Source organism: Takifugu flavidus, chromosome 21 (assembly GCF_003711565.1).
Source record: "Takifugu flavidus isolate HTHZ2018 chromosome 21, ASM371156v2, whole genome shotgun sequence".
Classification (NCBI taxonomy): Eukaryota; Metazoa; Chordata; class Actinopteri; order Tetraodontiformes; family Tetraodontidae; genus Takifugu; species Takifugu flavidus.
The window spans coordinates 8694016-8720164 of NC_079540.1; the positions used below are offsets into that span (position 1 = coordinate 8694016).

At 51.8% G+C, this 26149-nt stretch overlaps 1 protein-coding gene across 1 annotated transcript; it reads right to left on the reverse strand.

Moving 5' to 3' along the window:
- Positions 1–474: 474 nt before the first annotated feature.
- pag1 (phosphoprotein membrane anchor with glycosphingolipid microdomains 1) lies at positions 475–26091 on the reverse strand. Its single transcript, XM_057021311.1, has 8 exons — positions 25849–26091; positions 8779–9002; positions 8332–8389; positions 6512–6608; positions 6010–6173; positions 5502–5930; positions 2966–3025; positions 475–2798 (listed from the first exon to the last, which is right to left on the reverse strand). Exons 2-8 carry the CDS (start codon positions 8964–8966, stop codon positions 2451–2453), a joined length of 1344 nt encoding a protein of 447 aa, XP_056877291.1. The 5' UTR covers positions 8967–9002; positions 25849–26091; the 3' UTR covers positions 475–2450.
- Positions 26092–26149: the final 58 nt, after the last annotated feature.

The window sequence follows — 26149 nt, forward strand, 5'->3', positions numbered from 1 at the left end:
CCCTCCTCCAGCAGAAGGCAGCGCCAGCCGAGAGGATGCTCCATTCAAAACAATGACGCAAGGATGGAGAGGAAGCGGGCGGGTGGGGGGGTCCTTCTGAAAGGAGGGAAGAAAAGGGGGGAAGGAGGAGGCCAGAGTTTGGGAAAGAGAACTTCCAGCCACACGGGCCGCTCGGTTGTTGCCGCTCTTTGCGGGGCAGTTCTCCGGTCACATCAGGTGATTTATCAAGTTGGGCGTCGCACCTTCCTCCATTCTTCGGGGTAAAACTGCACGAGCGCCTTCACAAGCAGCCGACACCTTTGCAGAAGCAGCTTTTCATTACGAACTTCCCCGAGTGTGATTAAAGGACGCCCGTTATCAAGTTTATGACCCACGTGGCAGGTGGGGCACTATAAGTGAAAGAAATAGCCCGATCAACGTCTGTTGTTTATAACCACGTGCTGCTTGAAACACAGTGAATGAGTCAAAAGACTGTTCGTTATCCATGTTGTTTTTATTTGAACAATTCAGGTCATAAAATATTTACATGCAGAGGATGGAAAATCCCGACAGATGCGGTCGTCATGTCCAAAAGTGGCTTCTGCCTCCTGATCAAAGGCAGGCGTCACCACGGAGTCGTCTGCTGCTTGTTGGGGGGAACAAATGGCCTCATTACAGGAGCGAAGGGGGGGGGCGGAAGGGCGCGGATGACCCTCGACCCCATGTGCTGGATGTGCATGTTTATGTGAGCAGCTACAGAGAATAACTGATTTTAAGGACGTACCTAATAACTGTCAGTGTGTTTGTGTCTTCACTCCACTGGGCAATAAACCCCCCCCCCCACGACAGTTCATTTCCTCGGAGGTCATTAGGACCCTCCAACAATACCCGGCCGGCTCGCTCCTCACAAACGCCGCGTCCATTTAGTTTGAATTATTTCTCCGTGACGCCGCGAGGAAATGCGGAAATTCAAAATGTCTGGCAGAATTTATGAATTTAACAGGCTGTGTTTATTAAAGGGGGAGAGGGGCGACGTGCTGCTGCCTGTCGAGCTGGAGATGCTGCGGACGGAATATTTGAGGTGGGTGGAAGGGATGACATAATTACGCTCGCTCCGAACACACTCGGCACAAGTGAGAGTGACATTTCATGGTTTAAAAACAGCTTTAAAGTGAAAAAAAAAAGCACACCGTCGGTAATGCCACGTTAATTCAGCTCTTTAAATAAAAGTACCACACTTGATCTCCTAAAACACATGTACCAAAATACTGTACCTTACTTCTAGCATGTGACTCAAAAGCTATTTTACAACCTTGAGTGACAATAGTCAAGACAAAAAAAAGGGTTTTCCTTACAACAAAGCAGATATATATCCACCAAAACGCTCCGCGGATTGTAGAAAACAGTCAAGGCTTACGTAAACTAACATAAACTAACAACTGGTTAAAGTGGTAACCATATATAAATATATATATGTATGTATGTATACGTGTCGGAGCAAACTACATACAAACGTGTGTGGTCCTCTGATAGTGCTTCTGCTGGGTTAAATGCATTTATACTGAAGGGTGCACAGATCTTGTGATGGTTCTATAGAAGCGGTACCGTGACGCCAACCTTTGTGCTTCAGAATCAGGCCTGGTGCCGTATGAAGAGCGTTTACTGTACCAAACTACACAAAAGCAGGAACATAAAGGCGGCCGACTGGCAGATGTGGGTTCACACATGACAAGTCTCTTGAATGGGTTTTAATCTTCGCTCCCATTGGAGCTTTTTAAAGCCCAAACTCAAGGGTTCTAAGGGGAGCGTGTACCTTCACTACTGCTGCCACCTCACAACTCTTCATCGGATAGGTTTGAATAATACGTATACCTGTGACACTTCCATCAAAGCCTATTACTTTTCTCTAAAAGACACACAAGTGTTTCACAATTATACAACAATATTAATCTTGCAATAAATATTCACCAGGACAGCGCGACAGGGACTGTAAAACACCTTCAACTGACTGGAAAATGTGTCAACGTTAGCTTGGGGTTTTCCATCGGGGGGCAGCTATTGTTTGATTTCCTGCCCTGTCGTGTGGCGAAGCGCCGCTCAGAGGAGACAGAGTTGCCTGGAAGTGGCGCTGGTTTCCACGGCAGCCGTAGAAATGGACGCACAGACCCCTTCATATGTACAGTAAGTGCGTTAGCTCCATATGATATGGCACTATTTCTTTACCTCACAGGCACTGGCAGCTTCCTCAGCTAACTTCTAATTCTGTGGTTTTTTTCTACAATCAGTTGCTTTTTTTTTTATCTCCCCCTGAGGTGCTAAAGTTCTACGCTGGAGGAGGCCCGATCGGTACCAAAAACACTTCCCCTGGTCGATAAATGAAGCCTTCAGATATGATAAACGTACCCGAGAGGAGGCAACACCCCCCCCACACACACACACACACACCGAGAGCGGACGTGAGGGAGGAGATCTCAGAGTCGGGACATTTCACCGGTCAGACCAACCTCTCCCACGCACTCGTAGTCGGGCTCAGCCGTGGCGGCGTCCGGCCCCTCCTCGCCGGCCCCCCCCTTACGGTCGTCGTCGGAGCTGCTAGTCTTTGGGAGGCGGATGGTTTCGTAGCCGGGATCCGTGCCGTCCAGGACGGGCTCTTCCGGCTGCTCCGGCTGGGAGTAGATGTCTCGGACGGTGGCGTAGAGGTCGCTGGAGGACGTGACCAGGCCTTTGATCTCTGCGATGCTGCTGTAGTCGTGCTCTTTGTCTTCCTCCCTCACGGCCTCGTCACAGTTTGTTTTGGCGACGGAGGAGTACAGCGGCGCCTGGCAGACACAGCACAGATTAACATGAACCCCTGAAATAAGAAGCACGGAGCAGAGCTGCTTTGTGCTAGCGCGCCGCTAACGTGCGGTAGCATATCGCGTCATGTTATGTGAATGCCGTTAAATTGTAAAGTGGGAAGTTTGGGGGGGATTTATCACACGTTTACCTCTTTGTCTGACAGAGTGGGGCTGTCGATCCCCGGGGCGGGAGACAGGGGGGAGTCCAACTGTAGCAGATAAAAAAAGAGCAAGAATCAGATTTGGGCACGGCAGGAAGAGCACGATGTGACAGTCAAAACATCCCCGAGGCAACGCATCGGATGCTCGTCTTCTCCAGACGGCGGCTGCCGGGAACAGATCCAATATGGCAGCCTTGGCTGAGCGGCGCCCACTCCCGACAGGTGTAGCTTTTACAACGCGTCGCATCCGAAGATACGGTTTGTTATTTATAACACGCCGTCCGTAATGCATCAGTCACCGTTTCCATTCCGCTTTCATTAGCCGACCAATTAGCCGGGACGCCCTGGAGAAGTTTTCATGTGAGTGAAGGTGACCCGTCGTTCCTAAAATGTTTGCTCGTGCACGCTGCCTCCTCCATGTTATTGGCTGAATTGTGATAAGGCGCAATAAGGTGTTTGCACGTGTGGGGGACGGGATTACGGGGCTGTGTTTACATGTGTGAGGTGGATATGGTGACGTCAGCGACACGCAGGAACGGCGGTAAGCTGATTAGGCTAACCTGGGAGGAGGCACAGCCCAGGTGTCCGTCGCACGCCCACGTGCACACATCTAAATCACAATGAGTCCGATTATGTGGCCCGGACGCGCTCGAGGTCGACACAAACAACAACGCGTCACCTTCATCTGCTGCACCTTCAGGGTCTGCAGGCGACACAAAGAACCGCGAACGAGTGTTAGCGCCGTGTCTGACGGTTCAATAACTGCGCGGTCGGGAGTGAAAGGTCACGATCAATCGTTTCTCCTCGAGTCTGCGTCGCTTTCCAGCCTCAAGTCGGTGCGAGAGCGAAAATGTCTGCAGCATTTAGCAATTGGCTCCCCAAAGGGACTCGCATTTTACATACCGGGAACCCCAGCAATGCTACAGACGAGGGCCTGTATGAGTGTGTGTGTGTGTGTGTGTGTGTGTGTGTGTGTGTGGTGTGTGTGTGTGTGAGACAGCGAGAGAAACTCTCTGGCTGTTACTCCAGCCCGAACCATCCATCATGAAGCCAGACTAACTGTCATAGTGATGGTGGCCAGCTGGCGCTCACTTGGCTCTCACACACACACACACACACACACACACACACACACACACACACACACGCTTTGACAAGACAAATCCCTGACCGGTCCTGGTCGTACGCGAGCGCAGACCACGGGGAGTCTGGAACATTCAGAGTTAACCTTAAATCAGCCCCAGGGAGTCGATGCAGCAGGATATATGTAAACACGCACGTGTTGTCGTGTGTGCGTGCATATGATACACACATCTATGCAGCGTGGGGGTGGGGGTGGGGGTGGGGGTGGGGGTCTAACAGAATTACTGCTGACTAGACACGCCGCCGAGGTAAATGTGCTGTGCACTGGTGTGTGTCTGAGCTCGGAAGATGGAGATTTTATCATGAACGCCGGGGTCAGATGAAATGGGAGCCGCCCGCCATCCGCACCAGCAGCGGTAATTAACTAATTGGATTGAACAGCTGAGACAAAGGAAGAACAGAGGAGGACTAAGGTGGGGGGGGGGGGGGGGGGGGCAACAAAATAAAAGGAGTTAATGGCAACATGTTATTGATGCTGCTCAAAAACTATATGGAGTTAATACGTATGGAGGTGTATAATGAGGATGAGGATGATGACGATGATGATGATGATGATGGCGATGGCATGTTTAAACCAGCCTGGGGAACCACCAAGTTTTTATAACCCCCCCCCAAGGGAGCCGTTAATGTACACATGGATGAATCCAGGTGATCCATCTAACGTATAAACACATATTTCAGCTTCCTGCAGGCGCCGGAGGAAAAGTGGCGGGGGAGGGGGGGTTGGGGTGGGGGGGGGGGGGGTCATTAGGATTCGGCTTCCGGCCGCCGCGGACGTCTGCAGTACATCAAGCGGAGCAGCGATCCATCCAGCGGGTGTCCAGACCCGAGGAGGTGGGCCGACACATCAAACGGCGCCGGCGCGGATTGGCGGGCGTGCGCACGTGCGCACAGGAGGTGCGTTAGAGTTCCTGTATGGGGGGGGGGGGGGGGCAGCCACTAGCTCTCTTTATTACCTGAAACTCTCCCTTCACACCCATACTTCTCCCACTTTATTACACAATCATCCCTCCTCTCCACTTCAGACAGCTCGATTTGTAACCCCTGGATTTAGTATCCACCCCCCCCCGTCGCCATGACGCCGAACGCTGTCTGTTCTGTTTCAGTCACCCTCCCATCAACAGGCGTTCACTATCAGGGTTTGATCTATCACCCTCGTTCCATTCCTCCTCCTCCTCCTCGTCCCCCCCCTCGCTCCCCCCCCCCCCCCAGCTTAGCGGCAGATAATTGCGACACGTCTCCCCTTCTCTTTGTTCTCCGTGATCTCTCTCTCCGGTCAGGAACGACAAAACGGACCTGAGTGTGCTCCGCGTGCTGGTTCTTGTGATCTAGATCTGGATCAGAACCCAATGGGACGCTCCTGTTGTGTCGATGGTCTCACCTCCCCGTTGTGTAGCCCGGCGCCGGCTGACCCGTTCACCAGCACCGGCTGGTTGTCGTTTTCGTCCAGAACCTTCTCTGGTACTGGTGGAGGCAGGTCCTCCGGCTCCTCCGGAGGCCCGTGGGAGGGCACGTTGGCGTTATTGGAGCGCCTTTTGGACTCCATGTCGGCGCTGTGGCGGCTCTTCTTTTTCAAGTCGATGGAGGCGTACTCCGCCCCCGCGCAGAGCGGGCCGCGCTCAGGCGTGACCGGGCTGAGGTGGCCATTGAGAAGGGCGTGAGGGTGATGGGGAGGCACGTCAGGGCTCGGCTGGGCGGTACCGTTAGGGAGGCCCAGATGCGCTGGCGGATCTTTGATCTCCTTGACCGTTTCGTACAAGGAGTCTTCGGCGCTCACGTCCCGCGAGGTGGCGGCGATCTCCTTCACAACCTGGGTGTAAAACAAACGTCAGCATTTTACCGCCTCTAATCAAGCGAGCGGATCTCGAATCGGAGTTTTAAACACGGACCTCGTAGGTGCTGTCTCCTGAGGCCGGGGGTCCAGCAAGGGCGCTGTCAGGAGGAATGCTGGGGAGTTCGCGGTCCTGAGGACATTTGGAGGACCTGAGCTCTGATTGGCTGGAGAGAATCTCCTCCGAGGGCTGGGGGCTCGAGGCCTGAGTGTCTGTGAGGACTGGTTTGGCACAGAAGAAGAGCGGGTTAGGAGGAGGTCCGGTTATGTTATTTCCTGGAACAGATTCGGTCCCGTTTTATTTACAGCCTCTGACATTTACACACGGAGAACGAGAGGGAGAACATCACACAGATGTGGTGCTAGGAAACAAGAGCCAAGGTCTGAAATGAAAAAGAAGGCGAAAATCGTTGCGTAACGGCAGCTGCGGAAGCTAAAGTTAATATCGGGAGGAGACGTTAATAAAGGACGGGAGCGCCGCGCGGCGCTGGACCGGCAGTGCTGGCGCTCTCATACCCAGAATCGGCCACGTGAGCGGGCGATCTGGCCCCACGACTTACCTGTACCGCTGGTTAGGGGGCCGTTGCGAGAGCTGCTGACGGCCGCGTCGGTCGCCGGGCTCTCTGCCGACTGGCTGACCGCCTCCTTCTCCGGCACCTGCGGGACAAACAGGCATGTGACGGGTGCTTCTGGCCCAGACGCCCCAGATGTATGAGCCCTCGCCTTCAGCGCCCTGGCCCAGCCTTTTGATGGCGTCACAGGTCTATATATCATGTCACATATTTGATTGTTATCGTCAGTAATCGATTTGATACTTCAGACTGAGCTGCTGCCACTGGTGTGTGTGTGTGTGTGTGTGTGTTTCTTTTTAATAGGACTGACTCACTCAGACACTAAAACCAAGAAAATGACGGTTTGGCAGGGGGGGATTAGATTGATAGGCCTCAGCGTGGTGCGGATCAAAATCAAATTACGAGGGACGACAGGTCACGGATGCCCGCGGGGACATTTGCGTTGCAGAATCCACAGCACAACAACGCTGCGCCTGGCGGGGCTCCAGCCCTGCTCAAGGACACTTCAGCAGGGCGGATTTTTCTGCCCGTTCTGGGCTTTGCTTTCGACTCCTGCTGCGTTTAACGGACTCGGGCATCAGGAACTCAGGAAAACACGCTGAAATTACAGCTGCAAATCCCCGAGGGGCGGCCTGATTAGAAGCCAACTTAATTACAGACTGTGTTTCTGTTGGCAAGGATCCCCCCCCCCCCCCCCCATTCTTCAACTCTGAAAACTTCAGGAAAAGCAGTGAAAACAAGAACCAGTCCAAGTCAGGGAGCTCTTTGTTCAGGTTTGTTGTTTTGCTTCTCTGGATGTGGACCAGAACGTTGTGCCGCAGAAGCCCCACAGCCCCACCTAGTGGCCGCTCCCCCTCACAGCTATTGGCGTCTATGATGTAATCTTTTAACCGTTTTATCACCCAAGCAGTTCGGCGAAGTTCTGTGAAGAAAGCTAACTTTGTCTCAGCATAATTCTTCATTTATTATCTTAATTTCAGTGTTTGAGTGAATACTAAAGGTGTGAAGGCACTGAACGCTTGCTTTATGTCCCCATCCAGGAAAAAAGGACACTGGTAAATAATTAGACAGAAAAGTTAATACTGGAAATGGACAATGAGGAAGTCCCTGAGGCACGCTGGTAAACAGCTACAGAGAAAGACAAATGGAATGAGTGTGTGAGTGCATGCGTCCTTCATTTAAACAGGACGAGACACCCTGGGGTGATGCGTCCACCCCATGATTGTGCGTTACGGTGAAGAAGGAAAAGGTCTCTGAAGAATGTGCTCGTGGGACTGGGAGGCCTTCGCCAAACCACAGAGAGAGCGATGTTATAACACAGCAAGCGGGTGTGAAAGTCAGGCATTAGTCACACCCAAATGTCGCTGCGCTCGCTGAGGCGTCGGCGCCATGTGAGCACGACACCCTCGCCCTCGTCCAAGCAACGTATCTACGCCGCTTCCCTCTTTCTTGAACGTTCTAAAATATTCTGAAGGGGGGGGTGATGGGAGAGGTTCAGGGGTGTCGTCTGCATGACGGAGCTGATCGTGCGAGGTTCGTATGTAACGTGCCGTTGCTGCTTGAAAAATATCCACATTTAATGCATCTGAGGAACCATTACAACTATCAGCCATTTTCCAGTCTGGTTGCCTAGGGAACTCAAGTTTGGGGAGCGAACGCAGCTAGAAATAGTTCAGCGCCCTGCTGGCTGGCTGGTGCTGCCTATGGACACAACCAGTAGCTGCCTGTACTCTCTGTTCTTCGTGTTAAGCTAAGCTAAGCTAAGCTAAAGCTGAGTGCTTTTGCTAGGTATTCTGCGCCTCACTCACTCCGTTCATGAGGTTCTCGTGATCTCCCTCTTCGGGGCCATTGGCCGCCTTCTTCTGCCTGGGATGGAGAGATGAGGGAAGAGAGGGAGATAAAAAAGAAAATGATTACAGAGCTCAAAGGGCAGCGCTGCCATTGCGATTGGTATCGTCAGCATTTCTGTGTGTGGAAAACAAAGCCATTACTGTCCTGGGCTCAGGTGGAGCCTTCTGTGTTTTCAGGTTAATGCTGTGTTTATGGGATGTTGAAGCAGGGCTTTTTTTCTGCATCATCTGTATTAATAGACCCAAAAGACCCATCGGGTGCTTCAACACAGCAGCTGGCTTGTTTGCCGGTTTAAAAAAAACCCACTTTGATAAATGAGACAGGATCAAATAACAAATATGGAGGGAACGGATCACGTTTCATCCCGTGGAATTCGTTCTGCGCGTGTGTGGTGTGGTTCTCACCCCTGGCAGCTGGCGCACAGCAGCAGCAGAACAGAGACCAGCAGCAGGAGGGTCAGGGTGCTGAGCACCACGGCCAGAACCAGCTGCACGCCTCCCGACCACAGCGCCGCTCCGGCATCAGCCGCCACCTCCGAGCGGACCACGCTTGCCTCCGGCCCCCACCACACCCCGCTCAGCACTGGAGCCATGATGCATCACACAGGGGAGGACATTGGAGGTACAAGCTGGAGGGGAAAGGGAAATAACAACCAGCCGGTTTTAAAACGTGCGTGTTTTAAGCTTTAAACACAAAACGACATCAATTATTTTTGGTCATACACTCTACGTTCTTTAATAGAGTGGAATAAGAAAGAATACGACAAAACACACAAGTAATACTATACATCGGGGGGGGGATGAGGGGGTCCGTTTTATCTTAAATTATGTTTTAAATTGGATAAATAAATAAACAGTTTATGTTCCAGTGCCTCTTGTTACCAGCAGGTGGCAGCACACAGCAGAGTGAGACCGCAGTGCAGTCTGCGGCAGAGCCCTGCACACACACACACACACACACACACACACACACACACACACACACACACACACACGGACACACACACACACTGGTGTCTCAGCTCTGCGCACAAGCATAAGCAACCTTATCACGTCTCCGTCTGACGACCAAAGTTGGAATCCGCCGAGCAGATTAGACCCCCGACGACACCGCGGGTGATGAACGAGGACGGGTGGTGATGGGGGAAGACCCGCCCACGAGGCTGCGGGACAGTTTTAGCCCAAGAAACCTCCGGATATGAGTGCTCAGCACTGCAGTACGTGTGAAATGATCAAAGAAAGAGAGAGAAAGTGACAGAGGCCAGTAAGATCGGGGGGGGGAACCATACATCCTGCCACAGCAGGAACTAAACCAGAAACACAAATAGAGACATATCTCTCAGCCTTTCCTAGATGAGGTGCAGGAGTGTGTGCTGACGCGCCCCTTTTGTTCTTTGTTCCTGGGGAAGCAACAGTTCAGGAAGTTTTAAATGCAAATCAGTGCAAACGGCTGTTTTGGCTTCTTCAAAAGACGGAATTCCCATCCGTGTTGAGATGCTACATTTGGAGCCGCGCGGAAACATTCCGAGGTCTGACGGGTGGGAGCGGAGCGCGACCTCACCTTGGCCCCCGCTGATGAGTCAGGTCGGCCTTGGTTGGAAAAGATAATAATGAGGGGGGGGGGGGAATCCTGCTGCTGGGGGGTTAACCAGTCCAGAACACACCAACCCCTGAAGTGGACCTGCCCGCTCGCCAGGTCACGGTGAGGATACGACGGTTTTAAAACATCCTCCTCAAAAGTACTGACCAAAGTACTGAAAGCCTCCCACAGATCCAGTGTGTAAATGCCCCCCAGACCCCCCCAGACCCCTCTTTCCTGCTTGTTTATGGACAGAATTTGGCTGCATTACGTCACCGGGTCACGAGACCGACTGGACTTTCACCCGCCGCGTGCTTCGAGGGCCGAAATCCTCACGTCCAGATGCCACAAAGAGCCACCGTGTGCCAGCTCGATGTGCCTCCGCTGGCACTATAAACGGAATAATTACCGGCTGCCACGGCACTTTGTTGCTATGGCAACTGCACCACCTTCTCTCGATTTTCTATTTATGGCAGTAAACAGGGGGGAAACATTCTTTAGGGGAATACAAAGCTTCGGATGGTTTAAGGCAGGTGGTTTTTTTTAAGTGAACACATTGAATCGTGCCTGGAATTTATCTTACGGAGCTCCTCGATCTGTGTGGTGTTGGTTTAAATTACCTTTAAAGAGTTTAGGAACGTTTTAGCTGGGTTTTGCTGCATTTAATCACAGTTGCTTTAGCTCAGCTGGGTCACAGAAACTGTTAGTCACTGTGAAAGTGCAGCTTTTGACTCAAGCCAAAACGGTTAGCTTTCTGTTCCCCCACCCTGGTCCAAAGACCTCACCCACATGAAACCCCCACCAGGTGCCTGCTGCCTCTGGGCTTTCTATCACATTCCGGTCGGTAAACCACGCGAGTTTCAGCATTTCTCCTCTCCCCATTTGCATCGCTGGTGAAAGACTCAAAGCCTCCTTTTAAAGTCCCGCTTCCTGTATTTGCTCCGAGCCCGGCCCGTGCACGAGCCGGGCTCCTTCATTCCAGTATTCCCTGCTTTATTCCGCCACATCGTTCCTCCAGTGAGGAACCTGTTGAACACTAACACGGATCCAGCTGTGGCTAACATTCCTCACATACTCTCCTGCTGACTCAAATTGTCGGGGGGTAGATTAGATGAACCTTAGATGAGTGCACAGCTCAGGGTTTTAAAAGGAGCGATTGGCGTGCACGGCCAAGGTGCACGACTGTACAGTCACACCATTTCTCCCAGTACTCCCAGGCTTGATTGACATGAAGCAGAAGCCTTGGGAAGGAGCGGCTGGCTCCCATTTCACGCCAGAGAACGACAGCCGGGAAAAGACATTTGAAAGGGAAAAACTGAAAAAAACTCACATTCCAGCCGTGCACAGCTGTGCACAAAAAAAAAAACACGCGAAGCAACCTGAGCCACACCACACCATGCAACAAAGTAGAGCCGGTGGAGCCAAGAACTGCAGCTCCCGCTTCTCTACAGGGGAGAACTCTACCTGTCGCCTCTGAAATGCATCCGAAACGTGCACGTGCGTGCGCGCAGGGCGTCGGGAGGAGAGACGGTGAATTAGCATCCGGAGCGGCGCCGGTGGAGGTTCACAGCTGCTGAGAACGGAGCTCCGGGAAGCTCTTCAGGAGACGGCCGAAGGCTTTTCCACAAAAATAAATAATAATTAATAATAAAGCGGAGGGAGAAGAATGTGCTGCTCCATCCAAAAGTTTGGACCGCTACAGTGCGCGGACGTTCAGGACGTTCACCTCCTGAGTTGTGGATACGAACATGACGCTGGGGATAAAACTACAGCCCCATTTAAAGTAAAACATCCCATCAAAAGCTCCTCAGTGCATCAATGCAGAAGCATGTTTGGTTGTCAGGGCGACGCCCCCCGGTCCTGATTAAAGGAGATGAAGGAGGACGCCGCAAACAACTAGCTGCTGACCATCTTGTGTCCTGACCAGAGGGCCATTTGGATGGTGGGGGTGGGAGAAATGGGGGAGGGGAACGATGGGATAGGGGACGACTGCCAGGGGAAGAGAACACAAGATTAAAGAGGGAGGTGTCTGTGTGTGTGTGTGTGTGTGTGTGTGTGTGTGTGTGTGTGTGGGAGGGGGTGATGAGGACCACACTGCAACAAAAACAGCTGAAGAAAACAAAGAACATTTCGAGATGAGAGGAAATGAGCGACGTCCCGCCTGAGCCGTGCACGTTGCCGTGCACGCCGACGCGGGGGACCCCCGCCCTGACCGGGGCGATCCCGCCGAAGCAGACGTGACGTACACGTGACATCAGAACTGGCGTGCGGCGTGTGCCCGGAGCCCGCGGGTCTCGCTCGTGAACCCCCTCCCTGAGAGAGGGGGGGGAGAACTGGAAGACAGGTGGGTCTGACGGTCGCGTTGCCACGGCAACGCTGCCCCTCCTCGGGGTTAATGGATTAGGTATAAAGAACTGATCAATCCTGCATCATTTAGCCGGGCTGCCCCCCCCCCCCCCCCCTGTCCTCTCACGTTACTGATAATAAATGGAACCCATATTGTATCCTCAGCAGTTCGCAGCACTTTGCTCCTCTCACATCCTCTCACCTGTATCTGCTTACAGCAGCATTTATATCGATCTCCCAGCGGGGACACATAAGAAAATATGCTCCCCCCCCCCCCCCCCCCCCCCCCACCCCCCCTCGAGCAGATAAACACTAAACTGCACGGATCCGCATCCCCGCACCTCCCGTGCACTGTTGTTCTCTCTCCATTGTGGAATTCTTTACACAAGGTCACCTGTATCCTGCAGTTACCACGGCGAGTCCTTCAGCAGCGAGCGTGCAGATGTGCGTTAGCATCTGGAAGCCCCCCCGGCTGTAGGCAGCAACATGTGTCTAATGCCCCCCCCCCTCTTCGGTGTAAACATGTGTCCACAGCTGCAAAATCTGCCTTTAGTTACTGTCGCCCTCCCTCCTGGGAAAGAGGCATTTCCTGCCGAGGACGTTGAGGACTGGACCTGAACGCCATTAGGAGCAGAAGCCAGCGGAGATGGAGCAGAATCCAGCGTTCAGGGTTCCCTAGTGAACAAAAAGGCTTTTGTTTATTTGATCGCGCAGTTCGGGCGTCCACATTTTGCCTTTATATCTAATTTGCATCCCTCCCCCCCGTTCCTCCTCCCTTATCTCCCCCGTTATCGTCCATTTTGCGGCGCCCGCGGGCGGTCGCTTTGTACTTAAATCATTTGGACTTGATTCCGCGAATGTTCCTTTCGCTGAGCTCGACACTGCGACTGTGAGGCGCCATCACACTCTACGCAAAGATGCCCTCTTACCCACACACACGTACATCCTGAAACACTCTTTTTTTATGTCACTTCCTCTTTTCTCTCTCCTTCCCCATCCTCCAAAAAACCCAAAACAGATTCATCAGCAGGTTTATTCCGTCTCCTTGTGACGATTCTTTTGATTTCAAATCTAGTTCACCCACTTTAAAAAAGGGAAGTGGACAGAAATGGGCGATACCTCACCCGGCGACGCCATAAATGTGACAAGGAGAAGAGTATTAACGTTAGTTTCTGTCAGGCGCTTTAACAATATTCAGAAATAATCCCTCCGCGGCGCCTCCATCCAGCAGTGAAATGTGCTCCGTGGTCGTCTCAGACTCATTATCTTTGTGACAGCTCTGCCGCTAAGTTAATGATGTAATACTGAATCCTGTGGAAAACACAAAACCCCAGCGATTGAGCAGCGGTGCCACTTCCTGTGATTTAACAACTCGGCCAGGCGTGTCATCCAGATATGTAATATATATATATATATATATATATATATATATATATATATATAATATGTGGGCAGAGACGGAGCGTTGCAATGATTCCAGAGAGTGTCACTCACTGGCTGTTTCCCCAAGTGACCTTTGTTAAAAATATTTTTTTTTAAAAAGCAGGATGGGGGAGGTTTTGGGGAGGGTGTGGAACAGCTGAACTTTGAAGGTGAAGAGCCTGGACATGGTGCAAGGTCCCTAAATAAATACAGAAGACGCGCATCTGTGCCTTGTGAGGACCCTTTTTGATATGATGCATTCAAGCTGAAAACCCAAGTCTTCACCCTCCAACAGAACATTAAAGTTGCCAGGACCAGACCCGGTGTCCTCTCTTTGCTATGTAAGTGCGCGCACACACTCACACACACCCCTCTGATTAGGGAATGTTAGATTTATTCAGCAGGAGCAAAAAAAATCCCTCTATCATCATCACCTTGAGATCCAGATTAGCATGACAGTGAGCGGAGAGCTGATCCGGGCCCGTCATTATTCACAGGCCTTTAGGTGTGAATAACCACCAAGATAAAGGGATTATGGGGGAGAATGGAAAGGCTGGCGGATGTGAGTCTGCCGGCACAGCCGCCGCTCCAAAATCAGCTAATGAGATGCAACAGATGCCTGGAGACGCGTGATTACACCCCTGCGTTTGCAACACACAGACGCCCTCGTCACGTTTATTCTTTTGCCCGTTTCTGAAGGGGGGCACGTTCTCATCAGGCTCTTCATTGGTGACATCAGCCTCCTCTACAAAAGGTACGAATCAATCGGTGGGTTTCTGTGTACCAGAGAGCGGGGGGGGGGCGTGCAGGGGCATCTGAGATGGAAATGTGACCCGTCTGTACAAACCCCGCAGCAGGGGTGGGTTCATTAGGCGACCCAGACGTGATCAGCAGGGGGTCGGGGCCCTTCAGCCCTCTGCAGCGTTGGATATTACACAAGGCATCTCCTCACCAGAGGGAACCGGATTCCGGCGTGTTCCTTCAGAGGGGCAGTCGTTGATGAGGGGCAACAAATGAAGCGGCCTTGGAGCCCAGATCTTCGGTCTCCTCCCTCGGGTTCACCTGACGTCCCCTCTCTTCCCTGGGTTTGCTCTCCAGACCACAAAATATTCAACCCGTCTGCTCCCCAGTAACGATATGGTAAAATATGGAAGCCTGCAGAGACTCAAAGGGCATATCTCCGAGCACACGCGGCGGCTGGGGGCGGGGTGGGACGTGGCGGCGGCCATGATGAAATTCGGGATTCCGGGTCTCATATATGAGGAACCTTTCGGGTCAGTTTCCCAACAGGGTCAACCACGAGGCAGCGGGAGGGCCTGAAGCTAGATGGTTGTGAGTTCGACTCCCCTTCAGACGTGTCAGTCCTGAGCAAACGTTGACACATTCCCTCCCCCCTCCCCACCGGTGTCTGCGTCATCGCACCGCTCCACATCTGCAGTGTGGATTCAACAGCCAAGCGCTGAAAGGACGGTTTATGTGTAATAAACAACGGCAAAGATCAAATATTTGCTGCCGTAGCCGCTCTCACATCCGCTAATGGTCCCAGGGGGGGGGGGGGGGCAGCAAATGAAGCAAATGAATGTGCACCAGAGCAGCAGGCGGAGGGCTGCTGGTGCCAGAAAAGCTGCTGTCAGTCACATGTGCTTGTAAATGGATCACACACACACACACACACACACCACACACACACACACACACACACACACACAACACACACACACACACACACACACACACACAAATTTAGACAGAACTATAATTCATTCAAAAACACACACAGAGTCAAATGAATAGAGATGAACCAATTAGCCGGTGAAAGCCACACGCTAGTCCGTGTGTGTGTGTGTGTGTGTGTGTGTGTGTGTGTGTGTGTGTGTGTGTGTGTGTGTGTGCAATGCACTGGGACACCTTCCCACCCTCCAGGACTTCGTCTAGCGACGTGTTAAAACGGGTGTAAAACGGGTGAATTCTGCACTGAGGGCTGTGCCACCGCTGTGTGTTTAGGGTTAAAGTCATTGTTCAGGGCTAAACACATTATTTCCTTTCAGTTCCTCTAATATGAGTTGCATATGAGTATTGCTCTGCTGCCCAATGTGTGAGATCTTGTATTTGCTCCATACTGAGTAAAAAAAAAGAGGACATTTTGGGGAAGTGGGGCCATTTTGGCTGATTCTCACAACTTCTAAGAACTCTTTCAGACACAGTTTTGGTGTTCGAATTGGGTTTAGTTGAGGGTCAGAGTTAAGGGACTAGTGGAGATGGTTAGGCCCAGGAGCTGGGTCATGCTTTATGAAAGTCCCCACAAAGATAGTAGTCCAAGGCTGTGTGCGTATAATATGACCAAATCAATAAAACGTGGGTCATTAATTAAAAAATCGAAGGAGGGGAAACAAGGACTGTTTAAACAGGAGCCCATAAACCTGGTGACTACAGTCGGATTCTGTTTTCTCTAAACCACCCGTGTGAATCAGCCTCCGCAGTAACGAGACACGAAACGACCGCGTTAAAAAATAGCTGCGTTGCGTTCAAGACACTTGTGACTTTCTGGTTGCCCTGCGTGTGACCTTTCTTCAGGAAGGAGGCGTTGCTCACGCCAGTTGAGCCTAGCCCGCTAGCTTCAGTAGCTTCTCCTACAGATGGAGGAACTGATTTTAGACTTATATAAACGGTTGGTATATATAGTTATATATGACGTGTGCTTTCCCGGGCTGCATTACTGTTAACCACCAGGGTTACGACATGATAATGTGGAGATAATGGCTTGATTTGATGGTTACAGTCCTGAGATGAAGCAGCTCTGCAGAGACAGGATGTTGTCTGCGTTGGTGCTTTATGATTTCTCAGAGGAAGAAGCCAATTAAAAAGCACATTAAGACTTTAAACGCGCGCTGAGAAAAGCGGAGTCGCTCTTTGCCACCAGAAAGCAAGAGCGCAGTCGACCAGATTCAAGTTAAAAACACTCAATCTGGCTGGTGACGATTACGATGATGAAAAGAGAGAAAAAGGCAATCGCGTTGGCTCCCTTCGCGCTGTTGAACGGAGCCAGAAAAGAGATTGGAGATCCCTTAAGCTGCGGCGGAACACAAATCTGCAAATGTAATTCCTGCAGCGGTTCCTCGAAAAGCACCAGAGGTTGAAATTGCATCCCCCCCCCCCCCCCCCCCCCACCACCACCACCAATTTTATCAAAAATCAGGCAAAGACAATAAGAGCTGAGAGGTTACAGAGTCCATGTGTGTGAGGGGAGCAAATGCAGGGTTATTGCACTGTTGTGAGGACAGCTGCTGATTGTATTCTAACAAGACCTCTAAAAATACCCCGAGCACGCACTCAAGCAGCCACACGTAACTTTCCAAATAAGCACGGGAACCGAGGACAGAGAGGGACTCCCGAGAGGAATCGGCGGAATGTAAACAGGCCGCCCACGTGCACGTTTCCAGAGCGCCTGATCTGAGGTCGTGAGATGACGGCCCTGAGAACGCTGCAGTTTGTTTGTGCCGTCCACCCGTTTGTTTGCCCCTCCTGTCCTGAGAGGACCTCCAAACGGGGACATCCAGACGGGCACTCCGTGAGACGCCCTCTGGGTCCCACTTCTTGGACGGCTTTTTCCCCCCCATCTGTGACATAAATGTGACAGGCTGCACGCGCTCCTGCTGTCTTCTACCACTTCTCGTCCATATGATGCCATTGTTGTGTCATTAGGTCCACGGCCCACATAACCAGCTGCTCTAGAAAGGCCTTTCTGGGTCGTAGGGGGATTACAGTCGGGCTGACGCTGTGGCGCAGCGACCTGGGGACCACGCTGGGACGCCTGCAGCCTCAACGGGAGCACCAGCAAACATTCACCCACCAGAATGCACAAAAGAGCTCGTCGCACTAATTAGCAGGAACATGTCTAGACAAGGGAACGTAAACAGCAGCTAATTTCCTGTGTTTTGGCTTGTCCCCCCTCTTGTCTTGGGCCCGGCCTTGTTGCTTAGGTCAGCAGGCTCAGGCTTCCTCCAGCTTTCAGCGGCCGCGCTCATTGTTCCGCTGACAGGCCGCCGATAAACGATCTACGACTTAAAACTCTTACGGCACCTTCTGAGGGGTTAAAACCTCTTTTTAACTACCACAAAAGCTGTGATTAAACAGTGTTAGACCGCGCTGCGCCCCGGGGAGAACTGTTGATGCGTGAGATTCATTAATGGCGAGGGGCGGAGCCTGGGCGGTGATGAGCAGCGTGTCTCCCCGTCTCCAGAGAAAAGGAGATTTCACTGATTGGGAAAGACAGACTGTGCAGAAAAGTGTGAAAGGCGGCATATGTTTCAGCCTGGACTCAAACCTGCAGCACGCACGGTGCCCACAAGTGCGCTGACCCGTGAAGAAGAACTGCTGAGCGTGCACGTCTGCGTCCGGGCGCTTTCATCACAGCGAAAGTGCTGAATCCGGACGCTTAATTGACAACTTGACCTTGAAAGACGCAGGTGAGAAATGCTGCTTCTTAAATGTGGAGTTGACCGAGTCAGGTTGAAGTAAAAAGGGGGGGAAAAAAGCAAACGTGAGGTTATTTAGGAGCCCGTCTGAGCAGGACGAGACACCTGAGCGGGTCGGGGTGCATCTCAACAGGCGACCGGAACCTTCCGAACTCCTCGAGATGCCAGATGTGAGTCGTGGGAGCAGCGCGTTTCTGCTCCAGCTGTTTTTTTATCTTCCTGCCGCAGCGCGAAGGGGAGGAGGAGACGCCTCCTATACGCAGAAGTTGCCATCTGGTCTTCATCTCCACCTCAGAGGGAGGAACACGGTATAGAAGGGCTGTGAGCAGCCGCACAGCTGGAATACAGCTGCTAACGCTGCTGCCTGCTTCCAAACAGATAGTTCTACATCACGCAGCGCGTGTGCTGGCTGTTAGCTTAGCCGCACGGCCCAACAAGGGTTTGGGTTTTTTTTCTTTACGTTTCTCACCGCAACCGTCGATTCCGATGACGATCCGATGATGATGATGATGATGATGATGCACATTTCCCTCCCAGGGAGGCCGACTCCAGCTGTGCTGGCTGCTGCCAATGCTGCAGTACCCGACCAGAGTCTCGCTAAATCTTCAACACATGCACACGACATAGATGAAAGTTGGGTGTGTATGGAGGAGGAGGAGGGGCGGGGGGGGGGGGGGGGGGGGGGGGGGCTTTATTGTAACTCCCATGATCCTCTACTCTACAAACTGACACAGCTGCCAGACATATCCTCTTTGCTGGCGCCTTAAACCTCCACTCCTTTCCCTTCCTTTCTTTCTCCTCTCTCTCTCTCTCTCTCTCTCTCACACACACACACCCACTTCACACACTCCACAATCATAACCACTCTGAAAACAACATGTGTCCTGCTGCTGCACCCTGATTGTCACAGACTGACAATTGATGCAAACTCCTGGAAGGACCCGTCCTTCTGCACGAGCCGACTCCAGGACAATAAACAGGAAATGCAGTTCAGATGCCACTGACGAATGGTGACGGAGGGAAAATCAGCCAGCCGGTGGTGGGGGGGGGGGCAAAAGATGACACGGTGTGATCTCTCCCCGCCTGCCAGGACAGAACACACCCTGTTCGTGCAGCCCTTTCCTTTAACAGTCGCACAAACGCGAACCAACACCAACCCCCAATCAGTCGGCGGTTAATTATGTGTCTGATTCACCTTCTCAGCTAAACGGACTCTACTCAGCTCTTTCAGAACATTCCAACAGCCCCAAATTCATTTTCTTAAAGGATCATAATGGGGTTCTGCAGGTCCAGCTCTGCTTCAGAGGTCGGAGGCGTATCAGGACGTGCGCCTGCATGCCGAGCTGCCACTTCAGAGGTGCCAGTCCCCTAGCAACCCCGGTGATGAACGGTGAGCGGGGAGCTGGTGTTGCCAAGAGCCCGATGAGGCAGATTCACACTCAGGCGCGAGAGCAAAGCCTTTGAAAGGTGCGCGCTACATGAAACCTGCTCATAAGGGACACGGCTGCTAACGTGGAGGTAAATACGACCGGGGAGACGCACGTACACGCTGACAAACGCACACGTCTTCAGCTGTTGCGTTGCTGAAACGACACTTACCGAGACGGTCAATATGTCTGAAATGAGGAATCAATGACGTTGGGGAACGCACGCGTCACTGAAAGCACATCTGGGGTGTGAAAATCATCAGAAACGCAACAGAACCGTCGTCAAATACGAGAAGAGACGCCAGGTGGCACGGAGGAGGATTTAAATTCACTAAATTGACTGCGCTGACAGCGCCATGTTTTATGAGGCACAGCTGGGCCGGGCTATATGCTAACCGTTAGCCATTAGCGAATGCAAGATGACAGGGCGGAAGGCAGAGCGACGGCGGAGCGGAGTCGCTGGCGTGCAGAATGGCGTGCAGCGCCAGCATGAGAGGAATGAAATGTGAAGTTTCTGGAACAGCTTTTTTTTTTTGGGGGGGGGTGGGGGAGGCACCACCGAGGGCTTTAGGTTACATCCCTGCACATCTGAGCGCTGACGCTAACCAGGATTTTAGAGCGCTAATCAGCAGATTGAGGGAGGCGTTTAAATGTTGGGAGGAAGTGTCAAACTACAACATCCCCATTATATTCCACTGACCTTAAAAGAGGCAAATATTGCCAAGTCCTTGTGTTACACTGAAGCAACATAATCCTCACAACAGTTACACAATAATCCCCAAACCTGTTGTGGTGCTTCTAATTTAGTTGTTTCCGGGCAAATGTATTTACTGATGCGTCATTTTGTGTTGTGTGTGCCGGTGTGGGTGTGTGTGTTTGTGTGTGTGTTGGCACAAAGAAAGGGCAAAGCAATTTGTTTAGAGCGAGATGTTTCAGCAGCGAGGCCATTTTTTAAATCAGGACCAAAGAGGAAGTAATAACTGTGGGGGGGAGGATGGAACATTATCCAAGTCAGACTAAGCAGCAGCAGCAGGAGAGCATTTTGAATGAAAAATGAGTCTTTTAATGGAAAAATAATGCAAAGGAAAATGACTTTCCAACCTCCCCAAGTGACAAACGTAACAAAAGGAAAAGACTATATCTCACAGTAATAACATGAGGGGTAAAGCTCCAGCTGCAGGTAAGGGAAGCGTGAGGATGTGCTTCGTTGGATTCCACTTTTTATTTCCCGTCTTATTTCCTTCTCGCCTCGCCATTCCCCTCGTCGCCACTTTTATCTCTCCTGCAACCCTGCATTTTCTATAACGTTCCTCTCCTTTCATCACTTCCTGTCTGGCTTCCTGGGGTTTTATAGGGGGCTCGGGGGACTGGCCCTGGGTCAGACCATGTTCATGTTGCTGCTCAGCAGAGTCCCGCTGCGCCGGGCCTCAGAAATGTCCATCTCTTTTTCCTCGCTACTCACATTCCAGCCACTTTCATCCTCCACTTCCTCACCCCCCCCCAAAACGCTCTTTGCTCCGTCTCACATCACCACTCAAACCTTCAAGTTTCACAGGGCTTTTTTGCTCCCTGGAGTTCTTCACACTCTCAACCCAAATGCCGTCTTCAGGTCATTTTAGGAATAAACCCATAAATGTGTCATTGAACGACCTTGAAACAGTTACAAGGAAACACTCCTAACCACCAAAATAGTACCAGTGAAATGGCCCCAACTCATTTAACAATCAGCTCTTTGTCTCCTCTTCCTCTTGGCTCAAACATAGTTCCTTTAAATCTATTTACTCATTCATTCTCACCCTTCTCTCTATGTGCCTCTCCCTCTTAATTCCGTTCTTTCTATGCAATTTGCCTTTGCAATTGTCTGCTTTTGGATGGTGAAGCATATTTACCAACAGCCCGCAGAGACAAACAAGCATCTTTTCAGACCTTGGAAGTGATGGAGAAAGGAAGGAGGAGGAGGAGGAGGAATGGGGGGGGGGCAGAGACAGACAGAGTAAATTCCCTGGATGACTGTCAAGCGTCGGTAAACAATCCTCTCATTTTGGAGAAAATACAAAATCAATGCTTCCAGTGTTGGAGCTGTTGCACTCGGCCACACACACGCTACTGTCGTCATCTCTGGTGCACACAGGCATCACACTGAAGCCACGGAGCCCATTAATACCGTCGCCGGGCGAGCTGCTCCCAGCCTGGACGCTAGGTTCTGACAATTCTGACCTATACACACATCAGTAATAAAGGTGTGGGCAAGTTCAGTGTTAAATATTAACCAGATAATTAGGGATGGTGCAGGCTGCTGTTTTACTTCCTGCTTATGTGGCCCAGTGATCACAGCAGCACTGTTTTACTGCCCCAGGACAGTGCACCTTTAGCTCACGCTAGCTGTAGTACCACGGGTGACCACTAGGGCTACGCTGACTAATTCGATTCTATTAGAGTCGCACCGCGGAATGTTTAATATTCTATTAATATTCTATTAAAAAGAATCTGTGTGCTCCTTTGTCTGTCTGAGGGTTATATTAATAGGTCACTGCCTGTAAAGATAACAGGGGCATTTCCTCTTATGAGCCGACTTGGGAAAAGGGTGGAGCGACAGACAATAATAAGTTATCATGGAAGCGGTCAGCTTTCTGTGAGCGTGTGCCACTTGGGGATTGACACCACTCACAGAAAGGTTTTTAGCCTTTGTTTTAGAAGAGGCAGAAGATCCACGCAAGACAAAGAGCACCGAGGCGGACGACAACCAAGCATTAAAGAGGGGAAATCAGGGCAGAGACGGGGGCGTCCTGGCGTCAGCCAGGTCTGGGATCCATCCATCGGCCGTCCGTCTGTGCAAGGAGAGAGAGCAGCAACAAGAGCACGACCCCCGCCCCCCCCTCAGCACGCCAGCCCCGATACATGAATCACTCGCCTGACATGCACTAAACACACTCACAGGCATCAGAAAGCTACGTAAGAACCATCTCTTAACCAGCCGGACTCTGGCCTTCACACTCGGCGTTCCCAGCTCCCCTCATCACATGATCGGCAGCGCCGACCCCTTGGAGGCATCATGACCTCGTCATCGCCGGCAGAACAGTGCAGAAAAACAGAAAAAAAACAACAACAAAAAAAAACAACCACTTATGAACCTTAAGCAGAAGCTGATGCGGCCAGCAGGCAATTCCACAGAGCTCACACACACACACACACACACACACAGTCTTCACACAAAGGCATGCGCACCAGTGTGTAAACAATCCTCCTGTGAGCGCACGTTGTGCATGTAGGTGTAAACGCCACCCTGGGGGGCTGGAAGCAGCACAATGTGCACAGACGACCCTCCCGGTAGGTCACATGATACAGAAGAACAGCAGCGATGCGCATGCACGTCTCCGCTCACCCGTGTCCAAAATGTCCACTGAGAGAGGCTCCAGCCAGTTCTGGAAGCTCAGCTCACATTCGGCGAAGGGTTCTGGCGGCGGGCGGCGAGCGGTCGACGCCAGTAAACACTCGAAGGCGATCGAGAGATACTGTCCGAAGGAAACTCCTCCTTTCCAGCCATTTTCCTTAACGCTGGTTATTTTGCGTTCACCTCCTGATGTGATAAGCTGCTTTAATTTGTATACTTTGTACTTTAGCTGTGTGTGTGTGTGTGTGTGTGTGTGTGTGTGTGTGTGTTTTCTTGGGCAGGATCAGACAAGAGCTTTCTTCTGTACATCAGGACAAACAAGTCCCGCTGCTATGCTGCATTCCCGAGCATTCTGACCTCAGCTGTCTCCTCTCACGCAGGTGAGGCGAAGCGGGGATTAAAACGCTCTCCCTCCCACCGTTGACGGACGGTAACGCGCTCCCAGGGCGCCGCCGCCGCTGTTGAGCACGGATGAAGCGGGTCACGGCGTCCGCTCTCCTTGATGGTGTCTCTCTGACTGACACGTGTTGCGTCACGCTTAAAGGATTATATCATTTTCTTCTGATAACCTGCTGTGGGCGTTTCCTGTGTCAAAAAATCTGCCGCTCGAAGGAGGAAGCGGGAGTCGAATAACGCCGAGCCTGTCGGCGATCTAGTCAGGAAATGCGCCTTCAATAAAAAGTGACGCTTTTGATGTAAAGCTCGTCGGGCTGCCCGCCTCAAAAAAAGTTTATTAGCAGAGTTAAATATCGCAATATCCCGACCGAAAAGCAGGTTCTGAACAATCCAACGCCACCTAAACACGACTGACTCGACTACCAAGTAGCTGGTAACTATGGTTACGTTTCCTCCGTTAAATGAAGGTAAGGACTCGCATTTTTCAGCGAGACCGCGGCTGTAATTAGAGCAACGGCGTTCAGATGATTTAGAGGCTCTGAAGCCGCTCCGGGAGGCTTCAACCTGCTGCGGCGTGAAGCTGGATCCAGAACCGGAGAGAGCCGGGGGGCAGCGGGACGGTTCCCCGGCCGTTCCGGCGCATCACACACTCCCTCGCTCTATGATCCCCGGAGGCGCAGCGGCTCAGGTGTGGAGAGTGTGTGTAATCTGTGTGCTGACGTCTGGACGGGCCACCGTCATTTCAGCGTCTGGGTCTTCTTCAGCCTCGCCGCAGCATCGGAGCGAGCAGCTCCTCCAGGTCGTGGGGGGGTTCTCCAGCATCCCGGGGGGTCTAACGGGTTCATTTCAGAAGCCTTTAAGACCGCACGGGCCGGATAAAGGCAGCTTTGGGTAGTTTTGCTTTGTAATAAAACAGGGAGTTAGATAATGATGTCATAGCTCCCAACTCCATCTGACCCCTGGAGAGCATCAGCTCCAGAACCCAGCCTGGCTTCCTCTTCTGATACTAATTAACGTGTCATGTTGGGTCTTTTTAATTTACACTGGGGTTATAATTGGTTTCTGCGCAGTACTTCCTCGAGCCTCTCTGCTACGTGCGTTGTGGAAGACGCGTTGCATTAATTGGAGCACGCAGGAGGCGCCTGTAGACAGATTCCAGGGTATTTTGAGGCCAAGCTAAGCTAAGCAGCTGCCGTTTTAAAGCATGTTGGTTGCTCACTGTGCCTGTGAGGGACGGAGCTGCTGGATCACAAAATGTTTGTGCGGCTTAAGTGTAATTTTCTAAAACGAGGGCCGAGCGGACGCCAGGCTACCAACCCAGGCTCTGCCTCTAACTTGGCGGTTGGCTCTCTTCGCCCTTGTTGCCCGTCAGTCGTGCAACAGCTGCACGTGCCCGACCGCCCGAATACCAGCACCACGGCGGAGGCTAAGAATAACCAAAAGTCACAAATGTCACAAAGAATTTGCCGTCACGCCGAATCAGACGCGGGGTCGGTGGCCGTTTTCAGGCTAAATGTTTTCTTGAGGCTGTGGCGCACGCAGAGAAACAGCTCAGCGCTTATTTTAAGGGCTGGTTAAAGATTTAGGATTCAAGACACGACTGCGCGCAGCGGTGGGGTTTGTTCAGCCCGATTCTTTAAAGGCGTCGGAGGGGTTTTCATTAACCGTTCATCGAACGATACAAGGAAGCCATCAACAAAGCCCAGATTGTGTTGGCTCGAGTGAATGTCAACTTGTGTGAAAGCTCGTCTGCAGCAGAGGAGACGGCCAACAGCTCCCATTCACCAACATCAGCCGGCTGCGCACACACACACACACACACACACACACACACACACAGACACACACAGACACACAGACACACAGACACACAGAGTGCGGAATAATGTGTGTGTGGTGGGGGGAGCTGAGGTGATTGTTGATAAAGGCAACAAAAAGACAGATGACAAGTATTTAACGGTTGTTTGAGATAAACTGGAATGAGATTAAATAAGTTGCAAATACATGACTGTAGCCATGACAACCGCAGAGAGGTCTGAGACTATAAAGCCAGTTTGAGAGCATGCAGCACAGTTTAAACACCGAAAAGGTACCGGAAGGTCAATAAAATCGGGCTTTTTTCTCTGCTCCTTTTATGAGTAAAATGCAAAATGTGTCTTAAATGTGTATTTGGGACCCAATCAAAACGCAGCTTGTGTGGCACATCTGCTAAATTCTTATTTTCGTATTTGTGGAAGGCAACAAGTTCCAGTTTGATTGTCACTGCTTTAAAAATCGGGACGGCGGCAACTGTACAACCTTTGAAGTTTATGCGCGCGCGCGCACACACACATACACACACACACACACACACGCACACACACACACACACACACACACAGAAAACAAGCGCATAACTTTTACACCCCGGCTACAGATTGATATGAAACGGGTACTAACCAGAGCAGAGGCGCGTCCTTTTTAACCATCCAGGGGCTCTTCCCGCCGCGGTGTTGCTCCTCGGTCTCTGGCTCGTCTCAAACCTCCCGGTGCTCCGCTACAACGGTGACAGCGAGACGGTGTGTGTGTGAAGGCGAGTGCTTCTCGGCGCTGCGCACATTCTCCGAGCCGCGGAGCTCAGTCTGAAGCTCCGCCAGGCGGGGAGGACGCTGCTGCCGCTGCCGCTGCCGCCACCGCGGGGAGGACGGGGAGGAGTGCGCGAGAGCGGGCGCGCAGGGCCTCCTGGGAAACGTAGTTCGTG